This window comes from Podarcis cretensis (assembly GCF_951804945.1).
Source record: "Podarcis cretensis genome assembly, chromosome: 1".
Classification (NCBI taxonomy): Eukaryota; Metazoa; Chordata; class Lepidosauria; order Squamata; family Lacertidae; genus Podarcis; species Podarcis cretensis.
In genome coordinates, this window is record NC_137170.1 from 88,460,606 (window position 1) to 88,484,542 (window position 23,937).

Here is a 23,937-nt window from a genome sequence, read left to right on the forward strand (position 1 = left end):
GTGTGTGTCTGTCCCCTCCGGCTAGTTATGACACCTTTTGGGCCTCTCCTCAGATGTTAACATTTGCCATCTGGAGGACATAAGTTCCACAACACCTGAGCTTCACATTTATTCATTTTCAAGAGTTGCATTGTAGGAGTTATGTTGGGTTGCTCTTTATTTTCTTTACAAAAAGGTGGCCTCACTGAGGTGGACATGTGGATGGCATCATCCTCATGATTATCTCATCCCGCCTAAACAAATCCATGCATGCAAACAACCCTTTTCCTGGGGAAGCCATATGCAAAGCGGTCTCAGGGTTTGTTCAACGTCAGGATATAAGAGCTTGCACATTCTTAAGGGCTGCGTCCGGATCCGCCTTGTATAGCATGAAGTGGCCTTGGACTTGTGCGGCACTGATCCGATCAGAGGCAGACACGGCCTGTTTGGCAAACTCCTCAGCCGCAGCTGCTGGCTGGTCTGGGTAGAACCTCTGGAACATGCGCCCGAGCTGCCACTCTGAGCAGTACCCCACGTACTGCTTCAGGTCCACCCGGCCGGGCCGAACTAGTGCTGGATCGAGCCTGCAGGGAAAGAGGAGAAGACAAATGAGGCTCAGCAAATGCTCAGGTGGGAAATATGGTTCTCTATGCTCCTCTCACTTGGGGTATCATCTCCTTGTTCTCTCTCCAACCCCAAGAAGATACAGGGCTAGGGGAATCTGCTCTCCCCTTTATTTTTTGAGCTACTCTCTAAAAGAATATAAAGTAACAGTGCCTTGTAATTTAACTACACCCACGTCTTGCTGCACTCACCCATCATGCTCCTCTTTCTCCATACCTGCCAAGTTACCCATCCCCTCCTACAATCTCAGAGGAGCCTGCATGGAACCAGGAACAGTAAACAAGGACAGAACCAGATCTTCAGCTTCTGTGTTAAATGCTGCAAACCAGCATGACCAAAGGAGGCAGAAGTCCATATGTATATATACCCCAGACCATTCCCTAGCAAGCATGACCCCAGCGTTACCCAAAGCCTTACCAGCCAGTTTTAACTGGCTGACCCTGTCTGCTGAGCATTTGCTCTTCTACCCTGCACATGACTCCTTCAGCACCAGGCTTACATGGCTGGCAGAGTCCTGTGCTTGTGGGAGAGGATGTGTCACAGGTCTTGGAGACTACAAGAGCCCCAAGATAAGATTCTCTTCCGTCTTCTCCTATAGTATCATCTTCTGGAACAGGAAGTGTGTCTTCATTCCTGCTGCCTTCCTCCTTTTTATACTTACCAGCTTTTTATAGTTACCAGCTGGTCCCCAGAAAGGCAGACTTTGCCTCATAAAGACAGCACTTCCAAACTGCCCTCCTCTGTTACTCACTGCAATCTTCTTCTTGACTGAGTTACAAGGAAGCTCATGGAGTTGCCTTGTGTGAGCTAGGGATGGACAGATCAGTTTATTTGGGGTCCATGTCCAAAGTGTTACAGGTGTTAAGTCTGCTCTGTTGCTTTTCCACTTTAAAATCTGTATTTTTTTAATTTAAAAAATCCATACAAAAATTCGTATTTAAAAATGCAATTTATTATAAATGCATATTTAAATAGTATTTATCACAGGGTATGCATCTCTAAATGCATTTCCTCCTAAAAAAATAATCTTAATGCATTTTTGGAACCAAGGACTGTATTGCAAAATTTGGAGGAGTGGGGAAGCTGAAGGATAATTGTGAATTCGTTTGGGAGATACAAATTTGGCTAGCTTGCTTGAAAATGCAGACAAAACAAAACTCTCCTCCACCCCTAGCTTGTCTTCAGCTCAAAAACACCAATGGAGACATCTTAGGCACTGTGTTACTTGAGGAATCCTTGGTCCCACCAAGGGAAGTGAACCCTTTGGATTGAAGTGGCCTACCACCAAAGGGACTCCATTTGCAGGCTTCCTCCCAGCCACTGAGCGGTGAAGTAGGCTGATTTGCTGGAATACTGGTCCTTCCTGTGTGTGTGTGTGTGTGTGTGTAGCTGTTTCCCTGGCAAAACAACAGTCCTGCTCCTGTCTGCGTTTGGGCTACCGAGGGATTCAAAAACCTGCCTCAGGGGATACCTAACTTCTCCTCGTGGCATGCTTTGGCACCGAATGTGAGAGGGTTGAGTGGAATGGGTTGGGCGAGGTTATCATGGTGTTAGTGTCCTCACCACATGCCGGCTGGTGGTTTCAATGCGTCACCAGTGTGGGACTTCATGTTGTAAGGGGAAGGTGATGAAGGAAATTCTCTATGGGACTGTCAGTTGTTGCTACATCGTCTCCTTCCCCTCCCCCTTTCCCCTTCCTACTTCTGTTACAACAGTTTTGATTTAGCTGCTAGAGGAATGTAGAATCCTAAACCACTGTAGACTCCAGCTTATCAGCCACTACCTTCCTTGGGTGCCATTAAATGATCATTCCCAAGCAAAAGGTTATCTTCTGCAGCTAACAACCTCTCTATCTGCCCCCATTTTCTGTGCAGTGCTTCTGACCTGTCCACATAATTGGTGGTCATGAATACGATCCTTGCTTCGGAGGAAGCCACACCATCCAATGCGTTGAGAAGGCCACTGAAAGTCAGGCGTCCCATGCCTTGGTATGCGCTGGGGTCTGGAGGGAAACACAGCGGCACAGAGACAGCTCAGAGGGAGACACTATAGGTACAGTTGCGACCAAGGGCTGCCCAAATTCTTTCTAGGTTTATAGCCTTCCAGGGGAAGGGCAACAATCCCACTGTTGTGGTCTTATGTTACAGTAGTACCAGCTTTATGCTCCCTGCCTGATGTGCAGTGGTTTGCGAAATGTTCCTGACACACTGCTGTCCAAATAGATACATGAAGGGGTCAGAGAAAATCATGCCACCTGTTGGCAAAATGCAAGTCGATAGAAAGCAGGACAATAAACAGTCAGGATCCTATGTCAAAAGAAGGCTGGCAAAAAGAAGTGCCTCTAGGATCTCTGCTGGCGAATCTCTTCCACAATGCAAAAGATGTAAACCTGTCCCGAAGCGCCTGTCTTGTTTCAAGTCTCTCTTTGTATATGGATAACTGATTTGGAATAGGTGTCACATTAAAGCCTGCAGATAACTATTTATCATTATATTTATTCAATCTATTGGTAGCTTGCTACATAAAAAGTATCGAAGTAACTCACAAAGTTTTAAAGACATAAAGCAAAAAAAAACAACAACACTCAATAAGAAAAGAGAGCAATACGTTGCAATTAAAAAGAAACTGTACAAAAATCCAGAGAACAGACACAGTAAAGCAGCAGGGGGGGAAACTTGGCAACAAAGCATATCATCCAGCAAATCATCACCATCTGTCAAATACCTGAGTTAAGTTTTTAAAGGTAAAGGTACCCCTGCCCGTACAGGCCAGTCGTGACCGACTCTAGGGTTGCGCGCTCATCTCACTCTATAGGCCGGGAGCCGGCGCCGTCCAAAGACACTTCCAGGTCACGTGGCCAGTGTGACGAAGCTGCACTGGCGAGCCAGCACCAGTGCCGCACACGGAAACGCCGTTTACCTTCCCACTATAAAGTGGTACCTATTTATCTACTTGCACTTAGGGGTGCTTTCGAACTGCTAGGTGGGTAGGAGCTGGGACCGAACGATGGGAGCTCATTCCACCGCGGGGATTCGAACCGCCAACCTTACGATCAGCAAGTCCTAGGCACTGAAGTTTTACCCACAGCGCCACCCGCGTCCCGAGTTAAGTTTTTACCTGGTGCCAAAAGAATTTTAATGATGGCCCCAGGAGGACCCCACTGTGAAGAGCATTCCACAAGGGGGGAGCCCTGACTGGAACACCCTCTTCCTTTTCACCACACTCCAGACCTCCCTCATAGTGGGCATTAGTAGGAGGATAAAAAATCGAAGGGTCTGGGTAGGTTTGTAAGGGAAGACATTTTCCAAAAGACATTGGTGTCCTGAGTCATTGACCCCTCTTTGTCAGCACCAGGTCACCAACCCGAATCCCATTGCAAAGTGCAGCTTGGAGGAAGGAGCTACTATTCAGCTCTCATTCCCCCCACTCTGAATAATCAATTAGCTTGGGAAAGTTGCTGCGGTGCAGCACTTAATCAGGATGCCTCCACAGAGTTACAACACAGGGGTGATGAACGCTTGGTCCCAGCTCAGTCAGAGGCAGCAGAAAAGGGCAGCCTGGAACAAAAGAGTGGGGAGGCACCATCTGCCTGTCACTCACTTTCGGCAGCAAGATCCCGGCTGATGAAAGCAGCGTCCACGTCCTCCAGGAGGATGATGCTCTGTTGAGGAGCTACGCTCAGGAGGTGGTTAAGACGATCGTCAGAGAGGCTGCGGTCACTCAGGCTCAGGAGACAGATGCTGTACTGAAGTTCTCCAGCAAGGGCTGTGCTGTGATAGACAAAGGACAATGTTTCCACTGAAGAAAATTATGACAACACCTTGTGCAAAGGTGTAAGCTGTAGGGAGTGATTCCTGACCAGGAGCTACACAAGGTGCCCAGGGAGGTACCCTCAGAGACTGTATCCATGGTCAACAACTTTGAGAAAAGGGGGGTTTTGGGGGGGAAGGAAAGCTGAGGACATGGTACTCACATGAAACTGCTCTTTCCACAACCTGGGGGCCCGTACAGCAGGTATCCTCTCCGATAGGGGATTCCTACAGACAAAGAGGCTAGTCAAAAGGCAGAAAACTCAGCCTATTCCAACTTCTTATGAAATCTGAGCTACCATCATCACACCCGAGAATAAGAATGAGCTGATCGATGATTCCTTGAGCTCACTCCATAGTGGCCAATTCCAGCTGCTGATAAAGAAATATATTGCACAGGGCTCTGACAGAGTACCCAATTTCCTGCCACCCTAAAGGTTTAGGGCACCCTGAACAAAAGCACTACTTTAACCAACTTGGCAAACAGTTGATACAAAATATTGTGGCAAATGCCAGAAACTTAGTGAACGTTTGGTTTATCAGTACTTGGCTGTGCAGAGACTAGCCAGGACAGTCTCTTTCGTAGAAAGTAAGGGATAGTTCCTAATTCTCAAGGATTGGGACTATGCAGGGGCTGTTGTAGAGACTGCAATGAGGTACGAAGAGGCTTCCCGCTGCACTCATAAGAAGAGAGAGGCATCATCACAGTTGGGAGTCCAAAGCAGGAAGAAGGCGCAGACAGTTTGGAAATGACAGGGATGCAGAAGGCAGCAGAGATGCCTTTGTGCGCAATAGCAGAGGGCATTGAGAATGATAATCTGGGCTAAATAATGGGATATGCTGGCTCCGTAAGTGGCATCCCACCTGCCTTAATTTAGCTCATAAAGGAAAAGCTCAGGTTGTGAGGGTATCTGAATGTCACTCCCTGAAAAGTAAACTCACCTCGATCAATGTACCACTTGGGGTTACCAGTGAACTCTTTCACATCCTGCACAATTCTCTCAGACACTCCTTTCTCAAGCACTACAGAGGTGAGCGGACGCCGACGTCGTGGGAAACCAAATGGCCGCCATTCAGCCCCCATGGCTGTGTACATCACTGTCTTTCCTTCTTGCTGCCTCAAAGCCAATTCTTTGGCTGCAGAGAAAGGAACAAAGCTGAGGAAAGGGAGCTAACTGGTTAGAGAGCCAGTGTGGTGTAGTGGTTAAGAGTCTCGTAACCTGGGGAACCGGGTTCATGTCTCTACTCCTCCACATGCAGCTGCTGGGTGACCTTGGGCCAGTCATACTTCTTTGAAGTCTCTCAGCCCCAGTCACCTCACAGAGTGTTTGTTGTGGAGGAGGAAGGGAAAGGAGAATGTTAGCCGCTTTGAGACTCCTTCGGGTAGTGATAAAGCGGGATATCAAATCCAAACTCTTCTAACATCTGGATACAGATGGGAAGGAGGTAGAGGGAAATCGCCTGTCTGCTAAATATAACAAAGAAGCAAGGAAGCATCACCTAAGAGAATGTGTCTATTTGGAGGATAGCCCCAGCTCTCGGTAGGGGTACTTAAGGAACTGGAGTTCTGTGAACTCTGATGCAGAGTGATATAATTTGTACCTCCTGGAATCAGGTGCAGAACAGAACATAACTAGCCATCAGACTTTGGCCTTCTCTAAATTTTGAAATACAGTTTTCAGTTCAAAAAATGCCCAAAGGCATGCAAAATGCATAATTTGGAATAAAATACATTTAAAAATCCATACAATGAGCTACAATCATAGCTACTTCATAAAAATATATTTAGGTATGTATTTAAACATGATTTTTTGCATATTTGTTTTTTTAAAATTGCAGATTAATGCAGAAACAGGATGGAATGGACTTACTAAAGAACACATGTAAAACAAACCTGGGCCCAGAAATAGACTGATCTATTCATCCCTAGTGCCAACATCATCATTAAATGTATTATCCACCCTTGCCAGCAGGCACCACTACAACCAAGGAGAGCTATTGTACCTTCCTGCAGGATGTTGAAGAAAACTTCTCGGTTGCTACCGATTGCTGTGAAGGTGACAGATTCCCAGGGGGTGCCCGTATGCAGGTCAATCATTTGTTTCTCCCGGTTCCGTTCAATGCGGATCCACTTCCTTTTATACCTGGAAGCAGAGCAGGGAACATGTGAACAGGAACTGGTGTTGGGGAGACAACTGGATGAGCAAGCGTGCAATATTCATGACCACCACTTCCTTATTAGCCTTGCAATACTTCTGCCCATCCCAAAGACGTTCCATGGCCTCACTTACCAAATGAAATGGTTCCCAGGGCTGGGGATAAAGTCAAACTTGGTACTGATACGGCCACTCTCATGCTGCAGGTATGAGGTCTCCACGCTCAGGTGCTGGGTGTGCTTTGCATGGTGAGAGATCCAGCTCAGCAGCCAGTGGTAACTCTTGTCCTTGCTTGGCACCTCTAGGGTGATCATACAATGCCGCCTGAAAGCCACCAAGCCAAGCTGTGCCCCTTTACGGGCCAGGGCCAAGGCTGTACCTACACCCACCAGGCCAAAGCCTGCTCCGAAGTATGGATTGTCCTTCAGGGCCGAGACAAAGTCAGAAAAGGGCATTGTTGTGGGTGGGGAAATAACTCCAGTGCTAAAGAGCCATTCCTAGCAGCATTTCTTCTAAACACCACAACAACACATGGAGAGGAAGAGAAAACAACAACAAATTAATTATGATGATATGGGTGGCAAGTATATTGGTCATCTAATTACTTCTTCCAGAAGACAAGCTTTATTGACAAATTCTCTTTAACCTGGGTGTGAGGAGCTTTGACCCTCCAGATGTTGCTGAACTACAACTCCTTCCCTGGCCATTGGCTATGCTTGCCGGGGCTGATGAGAGTTGGAGTTCAGCAACATCTGGAGAGCCAAAGTCTCACCACACTTGCTTTAGCCTCTTCCATGCTACCTTATTTTAGCAAAATAAATACCCTGGCAGATCCCTCCCCACTGGAAAACCAGAATACAAGTAATTATGCATACATACTCACAAATTCAGCTTCCCTCTCTATAGTAGTTTGAAAGATTGCAAAGCAAGGCTGCCGCCATTTTGGCTTGTGTAAAGAAAACTGGATATTCCCTAGCTTGCTTTTGTCGGCGTAATCTGGAAAAATTGGTGAAATTGCACTCTGTGCTTGGGCCGTGTCTTAAGCAGCCCATTCCCCATGCTGTTAAGTTAGCACACCGGCTTCACTGGGTGGCTTAAAATAGTCGAAGGCTAAATGCCTGGAGCGTCACTCATTCATCTTCTCTTTCTCTAATGTGTGTATGTGCAGAGATAGGTATAAAGCCAAGGCTGCAGCAGCATTGGCAGGAGTATGAGGTATTCACTGAGAAGAGGTTTTGCCCAGTGCAAGGTACCAGCAGAGAAGCTGAAGGTTACATGCTGTGTGGTCCCTATAGCATGCTGAGCTCGTTAGGATTCTTGCTCCGTGCTTGCAGTCATGGGATTGTTTTATGTTACATGACGGTGTATGTTTTCATTCCACAGTGTGGGAAGTGGCGGAGACGGAGCTAGTATGGTAAAGTTTTACTTCTAATTAGTTAAACCTTGGTTGTCGAACATAATCCATTCTGGAAGACCGTTCAACTTCTGAAATGTTCAATAACCAAGGTGTGGCTTCCGATTGGTTGCAAGAGCTTCTTGCACTCAAGTGGAAGCTGTGTCAGACGTTTGGGTTCCAAAAAAAGTTCGAAAACCGAAACATTTACTTTCAGGTTTTCAGCATTTGGAAGCCAAAGCATATGGTAACGGAGGTGTTTGGGAACCAAGATTTGACTGTATAGTAGAATAGTTCGTGATGTACCAGCATCTCTTAAAAGTTTATGTAGCTAGGGTGTTTATGCTTATCTTAAACACAATAAACACTTTATACTTTGAATTGAACTGAATGGGGAAGGAGTCTTCTTAACCAGGAATTCTATCTGCTTTCTCCACATCATGCATAATTTTATATAACATGTTCCCCTTTACCTGTTTTTTCCTGAACTAACGTCCCCACCCCCACCCCTACCATTGTAGCTCTTTATCATAGGGAAGTTGCTCAATTTGGACTGCCCTTTTCTAGCTCAAATGCTTAGGCATGCCCAATGAAGTTTTTGATTTCTTGAGCAGACCCCGTCCCCATGCCACCACAATCAAATTTTGAAAGGTCACTCAAAAGTAGCTTGTTGTGTGGCCCAGAAAGCTAGAGAAACATAACTCGGCAACTAGTTACTCCGCCAAATACATGAGGGCCGAATAGTAAATCAATCATGTTTTGCAGCTCATATTCACTTTGAATTTCTTCTGTTTGAGTTAGCATTTTGTCTGCTCTGTGGAGCTTGCTGTTTATTCCCAATAGCATTTGTGGAAAGTAGAAACTGAACTGATGCTCTCTGAAAAATTTCATTACTTGTGTGTGTGTGTTTTTTGGAAAGTCAGCCACAGCCCAAATGTTGGTTGCTGCTCTGGAAACATCTGCCTACCACGACCAGAGATAGGAAAATTTATAATACTTTTCTCCACACTTTTAAAAGGGGTGCGATGCTGAGGAGGAAACCTCTCTATGGGGTTAAGTCCCATTGAGTCCAATGGAACTGACTCCCGCCTGAAATGATGCAGGGTCTCAGGCTCAATTTCCTGTCTCGAAAGGAGAATCGTCTGAACCCGCCGCCCTTTTCTCTTGCAGCACTTAATCGCCCCCATAGCATCAAGAAGGTCCTTTCCTTCGTGCCCCCTTCCACACGCCCGGCATAAAGGAACAACACCCGCAGAGTGGAACACGCTCTCCACGCATTAAAGACCTCACCTCCGGGTAGCGCCTCTCTTGCCTTGCTTTTCTCTATGGTTCTTTGACCGGAAACAATTCTTTTCTCTACTCTATCGTCCCCCTAGATATAGAGATATGAAAAGAGTTGCATTAAACTTATACTGTAAATGTATAAACTTATAAATGTATATTAGCATAAATATCCTTTGATGATGATTCTCTACAAATGCATAATGACAGTCGTTTTGACATCTTCGGGGTGAATCCTCTATCTTGCCTTAGGAACAAGAATTCGATCCTAAATCAGAAATTACGATAAGGGTAGTGTGCAACTCTCACCTTTTTCTATCTCTACGATAACCCCCAGCTTCAGAAGGCGGAAGTTGGACCGAAGTCGGCATTTCCTGTGCTTATATGTGACAGCAGAGCGGACGCGTTTTCCGGCACTCTATGGTCCCTGAGGGAGCGTTACGTGTCTATATTTTTTCCTTCGCGGTCACGCCAACCCAACCATTTGCCTGCCTGCCTGGGTTCTGGACTTGCGAGGTGAAGATTAATCCCTTTAAAGCGGTTACGGCAACCCCTGGAAGTCGCTCTTGAAAGCTTCCCTTTATGGTGCCGCCTCTGGTCCCGGAACGTCAGTCAGCAGTTACCATAGAGTTGCGGGGTGGGAGCGGGCTCTGGGCGGCACAAAGCGGGGAGGGGGGATGAGTCTCGTTCTTCCTGGGGGGGGGGGAGAGAAGTGAAAGGAAAAGCTTTTGTTTTGTTTTAAGTGGAATGGGGCTGTGGGGCTCCTCGTCGGCCTAGGAAGGCGGTGGACAAGCAAACCAAAGAGGGAAAGGGAAGGAGGTGCCCGGTGGTGAGTTGACTTGGGTGGGCCCTCCAAGACTCTCACGGCATAGCTGTCAACTTTTCCCTTTTCTTGCGAGGAATCCTATTCGGAATAAGGGAATTTCCCTTAAAAAAAGAAAAACGTCGACAGCTATGTCTCACAGGGGTGCAAGGAAGGCAAAAGGTGCTCCCAGAGACTCATTGGCCCCCTAATGCTGTTGTATGTGTGCTTTGTAATGGGGTTGGGGCGGGCGGGTCATGGCCTGAAAAGGAAGGGGCCCCCACAGGGCTAAGCTGAGCCCTGGAGTTGGTTACTGGCCATTCTGCCTCAGGCATCCTCGTTCATCCTTTCCCTTAAAATATCCGTATTTCTCTCTCTCTTTCTCTTTCCTTGCACTTCAGAGAGCAGTAAAGATGGCCCACGCCTGGCACTGGGAGCCTGAACGGCTGCAGAAGAAGCCCACCAGGAGGAGGAGAGGAAACCGGGTGTGTAAGTTCAGCCTCATTGTTTTAAAGCCTGCTTCACCACCCAGTCAGGTGGCTAGATTCCTACAGGGCTGCTTTACCCCAGCTAGTTGGGATCACTTGCCAGCTGCTATCCAAAAACATGCAGGAGAGGGGATATGGTAAGATGTGTATAAAACGATGCATGGTGTAGAGAAGGCAAACAGAACCATGTTTTTCTCCTTCTCTCCTAATATTGGAGCTTGGGGTCATCTAACAGAGCTGAAGGATAGGAGATTCAGGATATATAGAAGGAAGGACTTCTTTATACAGTGTGTAATTAAGGTATGAAACTCACTGCCACAATATGTAGTGGGAGCCAGTAGCTTGTGTTACTTTAAAAAGGGAGCTAGACAAATTCACAGACAATAAGGCTATTAGTGGCTTCTAGGTGTGATGGCTATATTCTGCCTCTAGGTTCAGGGATATCATGTTTCTAAATACCGTTTACAGGGGAACAACAGTGGGCGAAAGTTTGGCAGAAGCTGACAGGACTTTTAATTCTAAATGGGCAGTGCCCTTCATTTTTTCTGGAAGTTTTGTTAATCATAGAAATAACTATATCATCAAGCATACATGGCACTTGCATATCTAGCACGCTGTTACTTATGTTAATTTGGTCTGGAATCTTTCCTCTAAACAGTCTTGGGCATGATTATCTGAAGATGCATGCCAAAATGATTAGGTAACATATTTGTGAGTTTTACTGTGTGCCAGTAGGCAGTTCTGTGTGCTGTTCTTACAGGAAGCAAATTCAAACCCCCAAAATGTATGTCCCAGTGTGAGTCTAATCCTGGAAATTAGCTTTTCATCCAGTTACAACTGCCCATCTCTGAGCCAGGTTTATCTGGAATGAATGCAGTGGAGTTCAGCTGTATATGAAACTATTATCAAGGTGTTTAGACTCCAAGATTTGAAGAAAGAAATCTGGAGAGAGTGTTCCTATAGATTAAAGTACTGGGCTTTACACAGGAAGAATTAACATACCTTTACCAGCTAGAGTGAAAAAGAACAGCTTGGTATTATATATATAATCTAGTACAGGAAGAAGTCTGCAGGATTGTAGTGTTGGGCTCTGCTGTGTTGCTAAAGCAGAACATTCTGCATATTGGTTCTGGGATGTAATATGTTTTGCAGTAATGGAGATGCTTTTAACTGAGCTAATAGAAGACAGTAGACTGTGCTGGCCAGTGGAAGTAGACTGGCAAAACCTCTTCAGGCTGTGAGGGTAGGCTGCAAATAACCCAATAAATTGCTATCTTATCTAATGGTAGAGCAAGCCCCATTATGTTTTGACAGCCTAGATGCAGTGATAAAGACTATCAAAGTGTTTTCAGCTTTAAATTCTTCAGCAGTTTGCCTTAAGCCTCCATACAGTTGGTTTTAGTCTATTCCAGACTTGATTGTAAAAACCACTGACATAGCTGCATAAACTTTCATCTTTCCTCTGTGCTTCTCTTCTCCAGGAAAGTAAATCTGTGAATGTCCTGAATTTTCCCATCCTGAACCAAATACTGTCCTGTTGAGCTTTCTGCTTAAGCAGACATAGTTGCCAACTCCAATAGCTGCCTAATACTAACAAAGCTAACAGTTAATATTGGGCATTACAAAACCACCCCATACTCATTTAATTTGAAAAACTTAATCCTTGGTTGCTTCTCTTCAGGAAAGCAATGGTACCATTTTCTTGCTATGTTTTTAACAGGAGCTGTACTCCACTTTATGTCATGGTGCAAGGCTACACTGAGGAGTGAATGACAATGAGCACGGGAGCAGTTACAACGGAACCTGTGGGAGGAGACAAGATGAACGCACTATGCCAGGAGCTCTTGCTACCCGGCTCAACAGATGCAGGAAATGAGAACAACCATAGCATCTCCAGTGAGAACTTAGTGGTGGGACAAAGCTTGCTTTTAACAGAGGCTTCTGTGGTAGGAACAGAAACTGCTGGTGTTGAAATATTTGTAGAAGCCGTGACTAGCAGCATGTCCCTCAGCAATCCTGGCAGCACTACAGGTATGTTGTGCCCTGATGGGTCTTCATAACCATGTAAGAATGAACCACTTTGTCACTGTCATCTTTTAGTGTGAGTGGTTTCTGTCATGTAGCATTTGTATTCTAAAGGAACATCAGAAAGAAGCCTTAGGATCTTAGGTCTGGTACAAAAGGCCAAGAGACCTGTGAAAGAGTAGTCTGGCTTTTCTGCACCTGATACTGTATTCTGCAATTGTAAGTTGCTTTGATACATTTTAAGTAGTCAGCAGCAAATAAATGCAAGAAAAATGAAGGTAAAGTTTGTACATCTGTTATCTGGGAGAAGGGATATCTGCCACATTCTGTTATCTGCTCTAGGAATTGGAGAGAATGGAGATTGTGTTCTGATTGGGGTTCCTGGGTCCTTGTTATTATCAATTGTCCAGCAAATCACCAAGATAAGCTATGACTGTGGCTAGATTTGCTTGAGGTACTGTGAGCAGCTGAGATGGAAAAGGTGCAAGGTGTATTTGCCTAATAGGAGGAGGCAGGGATTTATTTTCACTGTATCTGATGGGATATTGCTGAGCTTGCAATAGGCATGAAGCTTACTGTGGATCTGTTTGCTGCACCTTCATAAGGCTGCTTATGGGAGCTACCGTTCAATGTCATGGTGATAAATATTGGACTAATGCCATGGAATATAAGGACCAGAGGCCTTACTATGTTCTTTGAGGTCTACAGTTTTGCCTGCAGTGCCTCTGCCATACTCAGTACAAATGACTGAACTATCTTTAGGACTAAGAAGCTAATGTCTTTATTAGGGCAAAGGGGCTGATACTGTGTGCCTCAACATCATCCTCTGCCCCCGTCTCTTTTAACAGTGCTGAGGAGCATGAGGGGTATAGAATATGGGAGATGGGAGAGTGCAGTGCGGTGCCTTGGAGGACATCAAGAGCATAGGATTTGCAGGGTACCATATTTACAGCAAAGTAGGGTAGGATGTTTAATGAAGGAGAAGACACCACTTACAGGGATGTTTAGGTGGTGGCATGCGGGAAGGGGGCTTAGGTGTTAAAGATTTGGAAGCTTACAAGGGAGTGATTGGCATCAGTGATCTTGCAAAGGAATTTGAGAGGCAAGATTCATATAGGTGGTACACACTGAGACAGGATAGTAAGGGACACGTTTGAAAATTAAGCAGTGGTCCTACCATTGCCCTCCTTCAAATCAAACTGGTGATCTTTTCCTGTGAAAATGTTTGGGTGTGGTTCTAAACACCTGAAGAATGGAGAGTCCCCGCCCCCCGCTCCAACCCATTTGAATTGAATCCTGTGTTCTGATAACAGTTCTTATAGGTGACTCTCCACCTATATGCTGATGGCTGTGACAGAGCTTTGGAGAATCCTTGCCTGTAAGCTGACACAGTTTTTAGTAATTTTTGCCTTGGACGAGATTTGAACTGAGGCATGAGGTAGGTGTGTGTGGATTTTTTTCTACCTTATTTTCAGCTGTTTTTTTTAAATATCTCCTTACAGAGGTCTTGGTTAAAGTTGTGGAGCTCTATTTCTGCGAACGGTGTGGGCAGAGCTTCTCTGACCCTGGCCTGCTTTCCCAGCATCAGTGCATTGAGCTTCCCAGAGGACAACTTGCAAGCATCCCTCAGCTCCAAGAGCTACCACTGGGCCTTACAAGCCAGAGCCTGGCTGTCTCTGGAGAGCAGTCGACAGTCTATGAGGCACAAGCGCAGGGCTTGCTGGATAGAAGCAGGCAGGACCCTGAATTCTGTACCGATCCCCTCTTGTGCCCTGTTTGTCAGGTGGAGTTTGCCTTGCCCACTGAGCTGAAGGAGCATTTCAGGGACCACCAAAAACCTACGGGTCCCCAAGTGTGCTTTGAAGAAGGCTGTCATTTCAGCTCGGAGGATCGCAAGCAACTCCGGGGGCACCTGCGGCACGTCCACCAGGTGTGCCCAGTCACCTGCACCTACCGTGGCTGCTCGCTCTTATTCCGAAGCCGAGAGGACATGGACCTTCACCGCAGAAGCCACTTCCCGTTTCACTGTAGGCACTGTGACTTCATCAGCGGCAACACCAAGCAGTTTGGGCAGCACCGACACAGCCATCTGCAGGAGGCCACACAGCAGGATGTGGAGGCAGCGCTGGAGACGGGAGCAGTCGCTGAGAGCACTGAGCACAGCTTCACTGCCATAGTGGGGAAGCGGCTCACCCATCACCTGCTTCTAACATCAGGTACTTGGGGCTGAGGTAGAGACTAGGGTGGGCAGAAGGGGGAATGCTTGGGAGCGATGCCAGCCACCTACTTCTTAAAAACCCCACTGGATCCTAGGGGTCTTTTAACTCACTTTTGTGACAGCTTCCACTTCACTTAGAGACAATGCCATAGGCAGAGGTAAAGGGGTGAAGCTCCATTAGTCAGCTGGCTTTGTGGAATGACATTGTTTGTGGATGTGGAAAATTATAGCATGAAAAGATGGTGGTAGATTCTGAATGGTGAACCATGGCAGGGAAAGGGATTTGAAATGGTGGGAAAGTTGGGGGAATGCAGTAGCTGAGAGCAGCTCTCCCTTTGAAAATGCCCAAAGTTTAATCCTCCTCTCTGTCAAACCATGAAGGTCTTACTTCCACTTTTTATGTGTCTTAATTTTAACCCTCTTTTCTAGTTCCTGTTCTACTTCCCTTTGCCTGGTTCTCAATATGCATTTATTTGCATGTTATCATTTGCTCATCTCAAGCCTTTTCTCTATAAAAAAATGGAGTCCCTGGTTTATATTTCATTTTCTTTCCAAGGAAGGGAAGAACCACTAAGCAAGGCTGAGAATTGCTTGGAAGTTCAGAGTGGTTGGGATGTGACTGAAATGGAGCCTGGCCTGGGGGCACATGTTGGTAGCAGTCATGTGCCTCCTGAGGACTCAGGACCCAAGGAAGACACAGGGGATGAATTTCAGGAGGAGGAGGTGGTGGTGGTGGAGAAGGAGAGCTTTGAGAAGAAAGCATCTTCTAAAAGAACAAAGGCTCAGCTGATCAAAGGTAGAGACTTGCATTAATTTGCGAGCAGTACAGTTTCTGGCATTTCTTAGAAAAGCTTTGCCAAACAGCAAATGCACTGGCATATTACAGCATGCCCTATATTTGAAGAGGGTCTCCCTGCCTGAACTGGTTGTTTTCTTTCTTGAGTTCGGAGGCAAACTACTTCACACATTAGTTCCCACTTCTGCTTGGAAATCTATTTGTGATGCTTTCTTTTCTTTGGAATGGGGTGGAGCATTGAATGCAATGGCTATTCTCCAGTGGGTGCTAACTGATTCCCAATTATCCCTAAATCTCCTGAGCTACTAGAAGCTCTTAAGCATAGGGTGGGGTTTTTAGATAAATTTTATATCTGTAAAAAAAACCCTCTATTGTTATAGGCCATTGCAATAATTTTTTATTGTAGGGTAGAGAGAACATGGGAAGAGATTGCAGTTCGGAGCAACTGTTATTGCTAGAGATGAGAGGCAGGCAAAATAGACTTCTGGAGTATGACCAAAGGCCTTTTTATTCATTCCTCTGCACTTAAGGCATGCTTCTCTCATTGCAGAAGGTGCGGTTGAGGACTCCAAATACCTGTTCAAGACCCACATGTGTCCGGAGTGCAAGCGTTGCTTCAAGAAGCGGACTCACCTGGTGGAACACCTTCACCTCCACTTCCCTGACCCCAGGCTGCAGTGCCCAAACTGCCAGAAGTTCTTCACCAGCAAGAGCAAGCTGAAGATCCATATGATGCGTGAGAACGGGGAGAAGGCCCACCGCTGCCCGCTGTGCCACTACAGCTCTGTAGAGAAGAATGCCCTCAACAGGCACATGGCCAGCATGCATGAGGACATCTCCAACTTCTACTCGGACGTCTACTCCTGTCCTGTGTGCAAGGAGACGTTCAAGCTTAGCCATGCCCTCAAGGAGCACCTGAAGACCCACAAGGCAGAGCCCAAGCAGCTGAGCTGCTTCCAGGCCGACTGCAGCTACTGCACCGAGGACCGCAAGGACTTCCTGCGGCATGTCAGGGAGGCGCACTACATCAAAGCGGTGGAGTGCAAGTACTATGCCTGCTCCCTGCTCTTCCCCACCGCGGAGGTCATGGAAGCGCATCGCAAGACGCACTACGCCTTCCACTGCCAGCAGTGCGACTTCATCTGCTCCAACAAGCACGTCTTCCGCAAGCATAAGAAGCAAGGCCACCCGGGGAGCGAGCAGCTCCAGTGCAGCTTCTGCCCCTTTGCCACATTCAACTCTGTGGAATTCCACGACCACGTGGGCAAGATGCACGCCAGTGAGAAGATCCACAAGTGCACCGAGTGCAACTTCGCCACGGCACACAAGAGGGTCCTCATCCGCCACATGCTGCTCCACACAGGCAAGTTTGCTTCCCTGCATGGAGACTCCTAGGGAAGCTCTGGAACGTGTCAGCTTAGGTTAGACTTGTTCTTCCTGTACAAAATCCTGGCCTTCTGGGGCCAGGTTCTGCCCCACACCTCTTGTTGAAAGACCTAGATTCTGTACTGGAAAGGGACTGAGATTCTTTAGTAAAATTTAGGCATATTTGCCAGATTTCTGAACTTTAGTCTGATAACAGAATTTCAGTTCTGGTTATAGAGTTCAACAGTCTTCAGTAGAAAGTTAGATTCCCTGACTAGACTTTTGTTGGAGTTTGCAATTTTTGGCAGCCCATTCCCTATTTTAGTTGCCATTTCCCACCAGCCTTTCCTTTTCCCAGCTAGCAGCCTTGGATGCAGCTAGATGAAGGCGCTTAGAGCACTGTTGCATTTACCTGCCCCCCCCAACCTCCCAGCAAGCCCCTCCAGATCAGGAAGGTCTGCCAAGCAAAGGGCAGAAACGCGGAGAAGGACTTTCCAGTTTGTGGCCCTGCATGGCGAAGGCACTTGCAGTGCCATGGTGATGCAGCGGCCAAGCAGCCCTAGCTTTCCTCCCCGCTTTGGAGTGAGAAAGAGGCAGGGATTGCTGCTTAGCCAATGGGATCATTGCCACTCACCTCTACACTTGCACTGTGGGAAGGCATGCTTGTTGCTTGTTAACGCTTACTTGAGGGCAGTGCCACACATGGTTAAAACCTGGGCGGCATCCATATGCAGTGACAGTAAAGCAATATGCTGTGGGAAGGAAGCGCTACCATTTATTTTGGGTTTTTTTGTGGGGCAGGGCAAAGTAGGGCCTCATTTTAAATTGAAAATCTGCTGCTCTCAAGGGGCACTGCAGGCAGGACTGTCAATCTACAGCTTCCAGTTTGCTCTGTGACTTTAGGAGAGAAGCCTCACAAATGCCAGCTGTGCGACTTCACTTGCCGAGACGTGAGCTACCTTTCCAAGCATATGCTGACCCACTCTGATGACAAGAACTACATGTGCACCGAGTGTGGCTATGTGACAAAGTGGAAGCACTACCTGAATGTTCACATGCGGAAGCACACGGGAGATCTGAGGTACTGAGAGACCCCCTTCCCCTTCCCCTGGCTTGTTTCCTGTATCAGGAAGTAATCCGTATGCAGAGCTGAGGCTTTTCTCCTTCCACGGTCTTGACCCACTCTTGTTTTGTGTGCAACCAGGTATCAGTGTAACCAGTGTTCCTACCGCTGCCACCGGGCCGACCAGCTGAGCAGCCACAAGCTGCGCCACCAGGGCAAGTCCTTGATCTGCGAGGTGTGTGGCTTTGCTTGCAAGCGCAAGTATGAGCTGCAGAAGCACATGCAGGCGAAACACTCCCAGAACTACCAGTCTCCCATCTTCCAGTGTCAGTACTGCAGCTACCAGACCAAATACAAGCAAGCCCTGCTCAACCACGAGAACTGCAAGCACACCAAGCAGAGGGAGTTCCGTTGTGCCCTTTGCCCTTACCGCACCTTCAGCAATACCAGCCTTTTCTTCCACAAGCGCAAGGTCCACGGCTATGTGCCCGGTGACAAGGGCTGGCAGGAGAACTATGCCAGCAAGGAGCTGGAGGTCACCTCGACAGAGGTGCTGCTCAGTTACAACCTGGCCATGACCCTCCATGCTGAGCCCAGCCCCTCCCTCCCCAGGAGGCATGACAAAACCAAGGCCCTTATTTCAGAGGTCCAGGAGGAGGATGGCCCCCAGGAGACTTTCATCATGTCTCTCTTTGGGAGTGAAGGCAATGCTGAGACTGGGAGAGAGGAAGTGGTGGGAGAGCAAGACCATAGTAAGACAGATGCAGCCCCTTCAGAGGAACTCTCAACCAAAGCCTTTCCAAAGGGCTCAGGGGAATCGGGCAGTATTGGGAAGCCCCTTCCGACTTGCACACTGCATCTGGAGACCCTGTGCAGCTCTGATCCAGAGCAGCTGGTTGAGGAGATGCCCGCAGCAATGCCAGACAGTGGGGTGGCCCAGAATTGTAAGGAGGTGGAATCGGCCTATGAAGCATTAGGTTCCAAGGACTCCCTCCTCCTGGAGGACAGCGAATCTGCTCTTGACGACATCCCTGAATTTGAGGAGGAGGCAGAGGTCCATGAGGATAGAGAGATGGAGCTGGAGAAAGGTGCTGGGTCAAGGACTGTTGAAGAGAACAAAAAAGATGCTCAGCAGGATCTGGGGGACAGAAAGGGTGATGGGCGGGACTCTGAACTTCAGCAGGCACCACCCAGCCCTGAGCAGGGATTGGGGTGCAAAGAACCCAGTATACAGGAAGCTTGGCCAAAGGGGTCAAAGCAAGATTCTCTTCGACCTGTTACTGGCCACGAGACTCTCCTTGCCCCAGAAGATATGCTTCCTCCCTCTGAAGAAGGCTCCGATTCAGAATCTGTGCTGAAAGCTCTAAGGAGGCAGGACAAGGAGCAAGCGGAAACCCTGGTCCTGGAAGGCAGGGTGCAGATGTTGGTGGTTCAGTCCGAGAGCCGCGTCTTCAAGTGCGAAAAATGCTCTTACATCACCAGGAAGGAGAAATCAATGCTGGTGCACTGCAAAGCTGGCTGTCAGGGCAGGAAATGCCCCTTGGTGTGCCAGGAGTGCGGGGCCATTTTCAAGCAGCAGAGAGGCCTGAATACTCACCTCCTTAAGAAATGTCCGGCCCTTGTGAAGAAGACTGTCGGGAAAGCAGCCTGCTTAGACCAGCCTGCTGCAGTACAGCCCAATGGCAAGAGCCTAGAAATAGCGGAGGCTAAGAAGAATGGGACAGGAGCCCCGGACGAGGAGGTGAGCAAGCTTCAAAAGGCTTCCTGGGATGCAGAACCGAGGCCTGTGAATGCTGAGTCTACAGCCGCTGTCCTTCCCAACACACAGCCCTTGGCCATCAGCTTGCAAGAGAAGCCATCTCAGGATTTCCCTGAAACCATGGTAGAAGAACAGTTGCCAGGAGCTACCGCTGACACAGCTAGCTATCCCTTGGAGAAATACTATGTGGAGCAGAGCAAGTTCCACTGCAAAGCCTGTTCTTTTGCCTGTTCGCGGGTGTCCACCATCCGCTCCCACGTAGAGGACGGCTGCCGTGGCTCAGAGCAGTTCTGCTGCCCGTTGTGCTCTAAGCCATTCCGTTCCAAGAGGGCCGTTAAGATCCACCAGTTGGAGGGGCACGTTGAAGCTCATCCCACCCGGCTGCTAGAAAGAACCAAGCGCACGGCGGACTCAGAGGGCGGAGATCAGCAAGCAAATGGACAAATCATCTGTAAGGAGATGGGTCGGGCCAATGAGCCAGTGGGAGCAAGCTCTCCCCGCCCTGTGGCCACACACAAGAAGCGGCACTTCTCCTGCCCCTCCTGCCCCTTCACGTGCCACCAGGAGCGTGCCCTGAAGACCCACAAGAAGCGCGGCTGCCTGAAGCTGGGTGAGTTCCGCTGCACGCTGTGCCCCTTCACTTCCAAGGCTGCGGCAGCTCTCCGACTGCACCGCAAACTCCACCGCAAGTACTACAGCAACCGGCCGCAGCTGACCTGCCGCCAGTGCGACTTCACCTGTAAGCAGGTGCGCTGCCTGCGCCAGCACGTGCGCATCAAGCACGAGGGCGAGAAGCCCCACAAGTGCCCTTACTGCGAGTTCAGCACCACCCGGCGCTACCGGCTGGATGCGCACCAGTCCTTGCACACGGGCGTGGGCCGCATTGCCTGCCCCACCTGCGGCCAGACTTTCGGCACCAACTCCAAGCTGCGCATCCACCGCCTGCGGGTCCACGAGAAGAAGCCCACCCACTTCTGCCCGCTCTGCGACTACAGCGGCTACATCCAGAACGACATCACCCGCCACGTCAACAGCTGCCACCAGGGGGAGCTGAACTTTGCCTGCGCCCACTGCCAAGCCCGCTTCAGCTCGGAGACGGCCCTCAAGCAGCATGCCCTGCGCCAGCACGAGGAGAAGGTCTCCTACGCCTGCCCTCGCTGCGCCTTCGTCTGCCACAGCGAGGCCACCCTCAAGTGCCATGTCCAGAAGCAGCACCCGCACCTGGAGTGCCCCACCTGCAAGGCCACGCTGGCCACCCGCGAGGAGCTGGAGGAGCACAAGAAGCTGCACTTCAGCCACCGCTGCGACATCTGCAGCTACGCGGCCAAGGAGCGGCAGCAGCTGGTGAGCCACTACTTGGAGGCCCATGAGCCCCCCGCAGCCAGCGAGAGGCCGCTCAGGTGCTCCTTCTGCGACTTCGGCTGCTGCCACCAGCTGGTCCTGGACCACCACGTGAAGGGCCACGGTGGCACCCGTATCTACAAGTGCTCCGACTGCGAGTACGCCACCAAGAACAAGCAGAAGATCACGTGGCACATCCGCATCCACACCGGGGAGAAGCCTTACAAGTGCCACCTGTGCCAGTACGCCTGCGCTGATCCTTCGCGCCTCAAGGTGAGAGCCGTCCATGCTCAGGATGATGGTTAAGAATGCTTGCCTTGCCTGATTTGTCCACTCCCTGCCCAATATGTACCTACCTGTTTTCCCTCTCGGAGGGACTTAACTTTAGCTTCATTTGTTCTGGTTTTAACTTCCTGTTATAAGATTTAATTGCCACCAGTGGAGACAAAACCTATCCAGTAAGATCGCCTTTCAGTGACAGACCATATGAAACATCTGTTGCTATCTGGGGGTTTTTCCAGCCCAGCTAGACTGGCTGCTTCCAGTCTGTGATTCTGGTCTCTTCCTCCTCTCTTGAAATCTTACAACTCTCTCTTATGCTTCAGCCAGTCTTGCCCCTCTCCTGCATGCATTTTGAAAGGTGGAAATGAAAAACAAAAACAAAACACAAAACTAAGGAGTACCTCAGATGCAGTGTGTTAAGTCTGGCCTTTGTTATTGTGACTTTTCAGTGCCTTACTGTCCGTAGTATTCCCTCTCTGTCCTCATGCAAGAGGTCTATCATCCAGGTTGCCTGCTAGGACCACTGATCCACTGGGTGAATTATTTTTTTCTTTATTCAGTTTATATCCTGCCCTTCCTCCCAAAGGAGCCCAGGGTACCTGTAAAACATTTGCCTCACTGTTTAGTCTTCCTGGGTTCATATAATAATGTTCCAATCAAGTAACTGGATTAAACCACTTGTGAGGTTGGTGTCCCACATGTGTGACCCCCCTCCCATTTGTCTCCCTCTCTCTGCCCAGTATCACATGCGCATACACAAGGAGGAGAGGAAGTACCTTTGCCCGGAATGTGGCTACAAGTGCAAGTGGGTGAATCAACTGAAGTACCACATGACAAAGCATACAGGCAAGTGCTTCACTAGAATATGGAGGTCTTGGGAACTCAGGAGCTAGAAAGGGCATCCTCTGTCCCTCTTGGGGGATAAAGCCTTGCAGGGCCATGTGTTTTGTTCACATGATGTGAAGAGCAGAGCCTCTTGTAGCCTTCCAAAAGCTGTATGCAGAGACAAACAGTTGGCATGGTCCAGATTTGATAGAGATTTCTTTCATCACAATTGGACTTATGAGAGTAGGCATGGTGATCTGTAGATTCTTGAAGAAATGTGGCAGCAGTCTGTTCTATGAAGAACTAGACAGAATATTGTCCCTTGTGAGATGATGCTGGTCCACCAGTGCATCTATTTTGGGTGGGGATATCAGAGTAAAGAACTGACTGTAGCTTTTGGAAGTGTTGGTACGCATCAATTTTTGAAATACGTATCTCACCGCAGGCATGCCTTACATGCTAACAAGTTTAGCCCTTACCACTTTCATGCCTGTGCCTGGGAGCAATTGTTGGACCCTTGCAGGCTGAATGGCACTCTTGCTTTCATTGTTCCATCTCCAATCCTTCTGGTTAATAATGCACTGAATGCCACACTGATGAAACTTGGGCCGTGCTTAGAGCATACCCATTGAAATCAACAGGCTTAAGTTAGCCATGTCCATTGATTTAATAGGTCTGCTCTGAGTCTGATACAACCGCTTATTTCCATTTGAGAGCATTTCTGCCTGGTAGCATTTGGGTTGCTGAAAGTGTTTTCATTAGAATTTGGGGTATTTTTGTAGCCATAGTTCACAGCCAACATATGAGGCTGCAGTACTGGGTGGAGATTTGGGGACACTCCTTTCGCCAGGGCATGCACCTTCCTGCAGAACATGGATGAGCGGCAATGTTGAGCACTGTTGAGGTGGAAGATACATGGGCTGTGGCTTGGTTTTGATGGTCTGGCATCTCTCACCTGCTTCCAGTGTGTTGCTCTGTGCTTTCTACACAGGGATCAAGCCATATCAGTGTGACGAGTGCGAGTACTGCACCAACCGTGCCGATGCCCTGCGCATCCACAAGGAGACGCGCCACCGCGAGGCCCGCTCTTTCATCTGTGAGCAGTGTGGGAAGGCCTTTAAGACTCGCTTCCTCCTCAAGACGCACCTGAAGAAGCACAGCGAGGAAAAGCCGTATGTCTGCAACGTCTGCTACCGGGGTTTCCGGTGGGCAGCCGGCTTGCGGCATCACTATCTCACGCACACCAACGAGCACCCTTTCTTCTGCCGCTACTGCAGCTACAAAGCCAAGCAGAAGTTCCAAGTGATCAAGCATCTGCAGAGGCACCACCCTGAGCAGGGCGGGACAGAGGGGGATCTCAGCAAAGGGGTGGGCAAGGACCCTAGTACACTTCCTGTCCACCTGCATGATGCTCAGCTGGAGATCCCCCCCTCCAAGCACCCAGAGGTGATCGAGGCCCAGGTGTCACCGCATGGCTAAGTCAAAGCTGGGGGGAAATGGACTTTGCACATTGAGACGACACTTTGCTGTGGTTTCCATGAACTGGAAGTGGGTGGAAGCCCTCAGCCTGGAAGCACACAATGTGCCCATCCAAGCTGTTTCAAGCCTGCTAGGGCAAACACTGGCCTCTCTAGGTCAGGCGTATGCCATTGTGTATGTTTTATAGTCATATCTGTACATGGGATGTAAAATATGTGACTGTATAAAAGGGATCTCCAGCTTTCTTTGCAA

The 23,937-nt window shown here is 48.5% G+C and overlaps 2 protein-coding genes across 10 annotated transcripts; one reads left to right on the top strand and one right to left on the bottom strand.

Moving 5' to 3' along the window:
• Positions 1–130: 130 nt before the first annotated feature.
• BCS1L (BCS1 homolog, ubiquinol-cytochrome c reductase complex chaperone) lies at positions 131–9,659 on the bottom strand. Of its 3 annotated transcripts, none has more exons than XM_079969124.1 (8): positions 9,552–9,659; positions 6,704–7,080; positions 6,417–6,556; positions 5,355–5,549; positions 4,577–4,640; positions 4,204–4,373; positions 2,488–2,605; positions 131–563 (listed from the first exon to the last, which is right to left on the bottom strand). In XM_079969124.1, exons 2-8 carry the CDS (start codon positions 7,021–7,023, stop codon positions 311–313), a joined length of 1,260 nt encoding a protein of 419 aa, XP_079825250.1. In that variant the 5' UTR covers positions 7,024–7,080; positions 9,552–9,659; the 3' UTR covers positions 131–310. The 3 variants fall into 3 exon arrangements, with proteins under 3 accessions (XP_079825250.1, XP_079825249.1, XP_079825248.1); XM_079969123.1 differs by lacking the exon at positions 9,552–9,659 and adding an exon at positions 9,252–9,339; XM_079969122.1 differs by lacking the exon at positions 9,552–9,659 and having other exon boundaries at positions 6,704–7,433.
• Positions 9,624–23,937, top strand: ZNF142 (zinc finger protein 142). Of its 7 annotated transcripts, none has more exons than XM_079968199.1 (10): positions 9,624–9,758; positions 10,446–10,533; positions 12,253–12,563; positions 14,060–14,773; positions 15,332–15,571; positions 16,122–16,934; positions 17,840–18,017; positions 18,141–21,372; positions 22,122–22,227; positions 23,198–23,937. In XM_079968199.1, the coding sequence occupies exons 3-10, from the start codon at positions 12,302–12,304 to the stop codon at positions 23,683–23,685; spliced, it is 6,033 nt and encodes a 2,010-aa protein (XP_079824325.1). In that variant the 5' UTR covers positions 9,624–9,758; positions 10,446–10,533; positions 12,253–12,301; the 3' UTR covers positions 23,686–23,937. The 7 variants fall into 7 exon arrangements, with proteins under 7 accessions (XP_079824325.1, XP_079824324.1, XP_079824330.1 ...); XM_079968198.1 differs by having other exon boundaries at positions 10,446–10,529; XM_079968203.1 differs by lacking the exon at positions 9,624–9,758 and adding an exon at positions 9,794–9,849.

Bases quoted from the DNA above. Each gene is read 5' to 3' on its own strand.
- ZNF142 (XM_079968199.1), top strand. From the start codon at position 12,302: ATGACAATGAGCACGGGAGCAGTTACAACGGAACCTGTGGGAGGAGAC. The intron at 12,564-14,059 runs GTATGTTGTGCC...ATCTCCTTACAG, and splicing joins CAATCCTGGCAGCACTACAG to AGGTCTTGGTTAAAGTTGTG. The intron at 14,774-15,331 runs GTACTTGGGGCT...TTTCTTTCCAAG, and splicing joins TCACCTGCTTCTAACATCAG to GAAGGGAAGAACCACTAAGC.
- BCS1L (XM_079969124.1), bottom strand. From the start codon at position 7,023: ATGCCCTTTTCTGACTTTGTCTCGGCCCTGAAGGACAATCCATACTTC. The intron at 5,550-6,416 runs GTACAATAGCTC...CTTTCTCTGCAG, and splicing joins CTTCAACATCCTGCAGGAAG to CCAAAGAATTGGCTTTGAGG. The intron at 4,374-4,576 runs GTGAGTACCATG...TGTCTATCACAG, and splicing joins TGTGGAAAGAGCAGTTTCAT to CACAGCCCTTGCTGGAGAAC.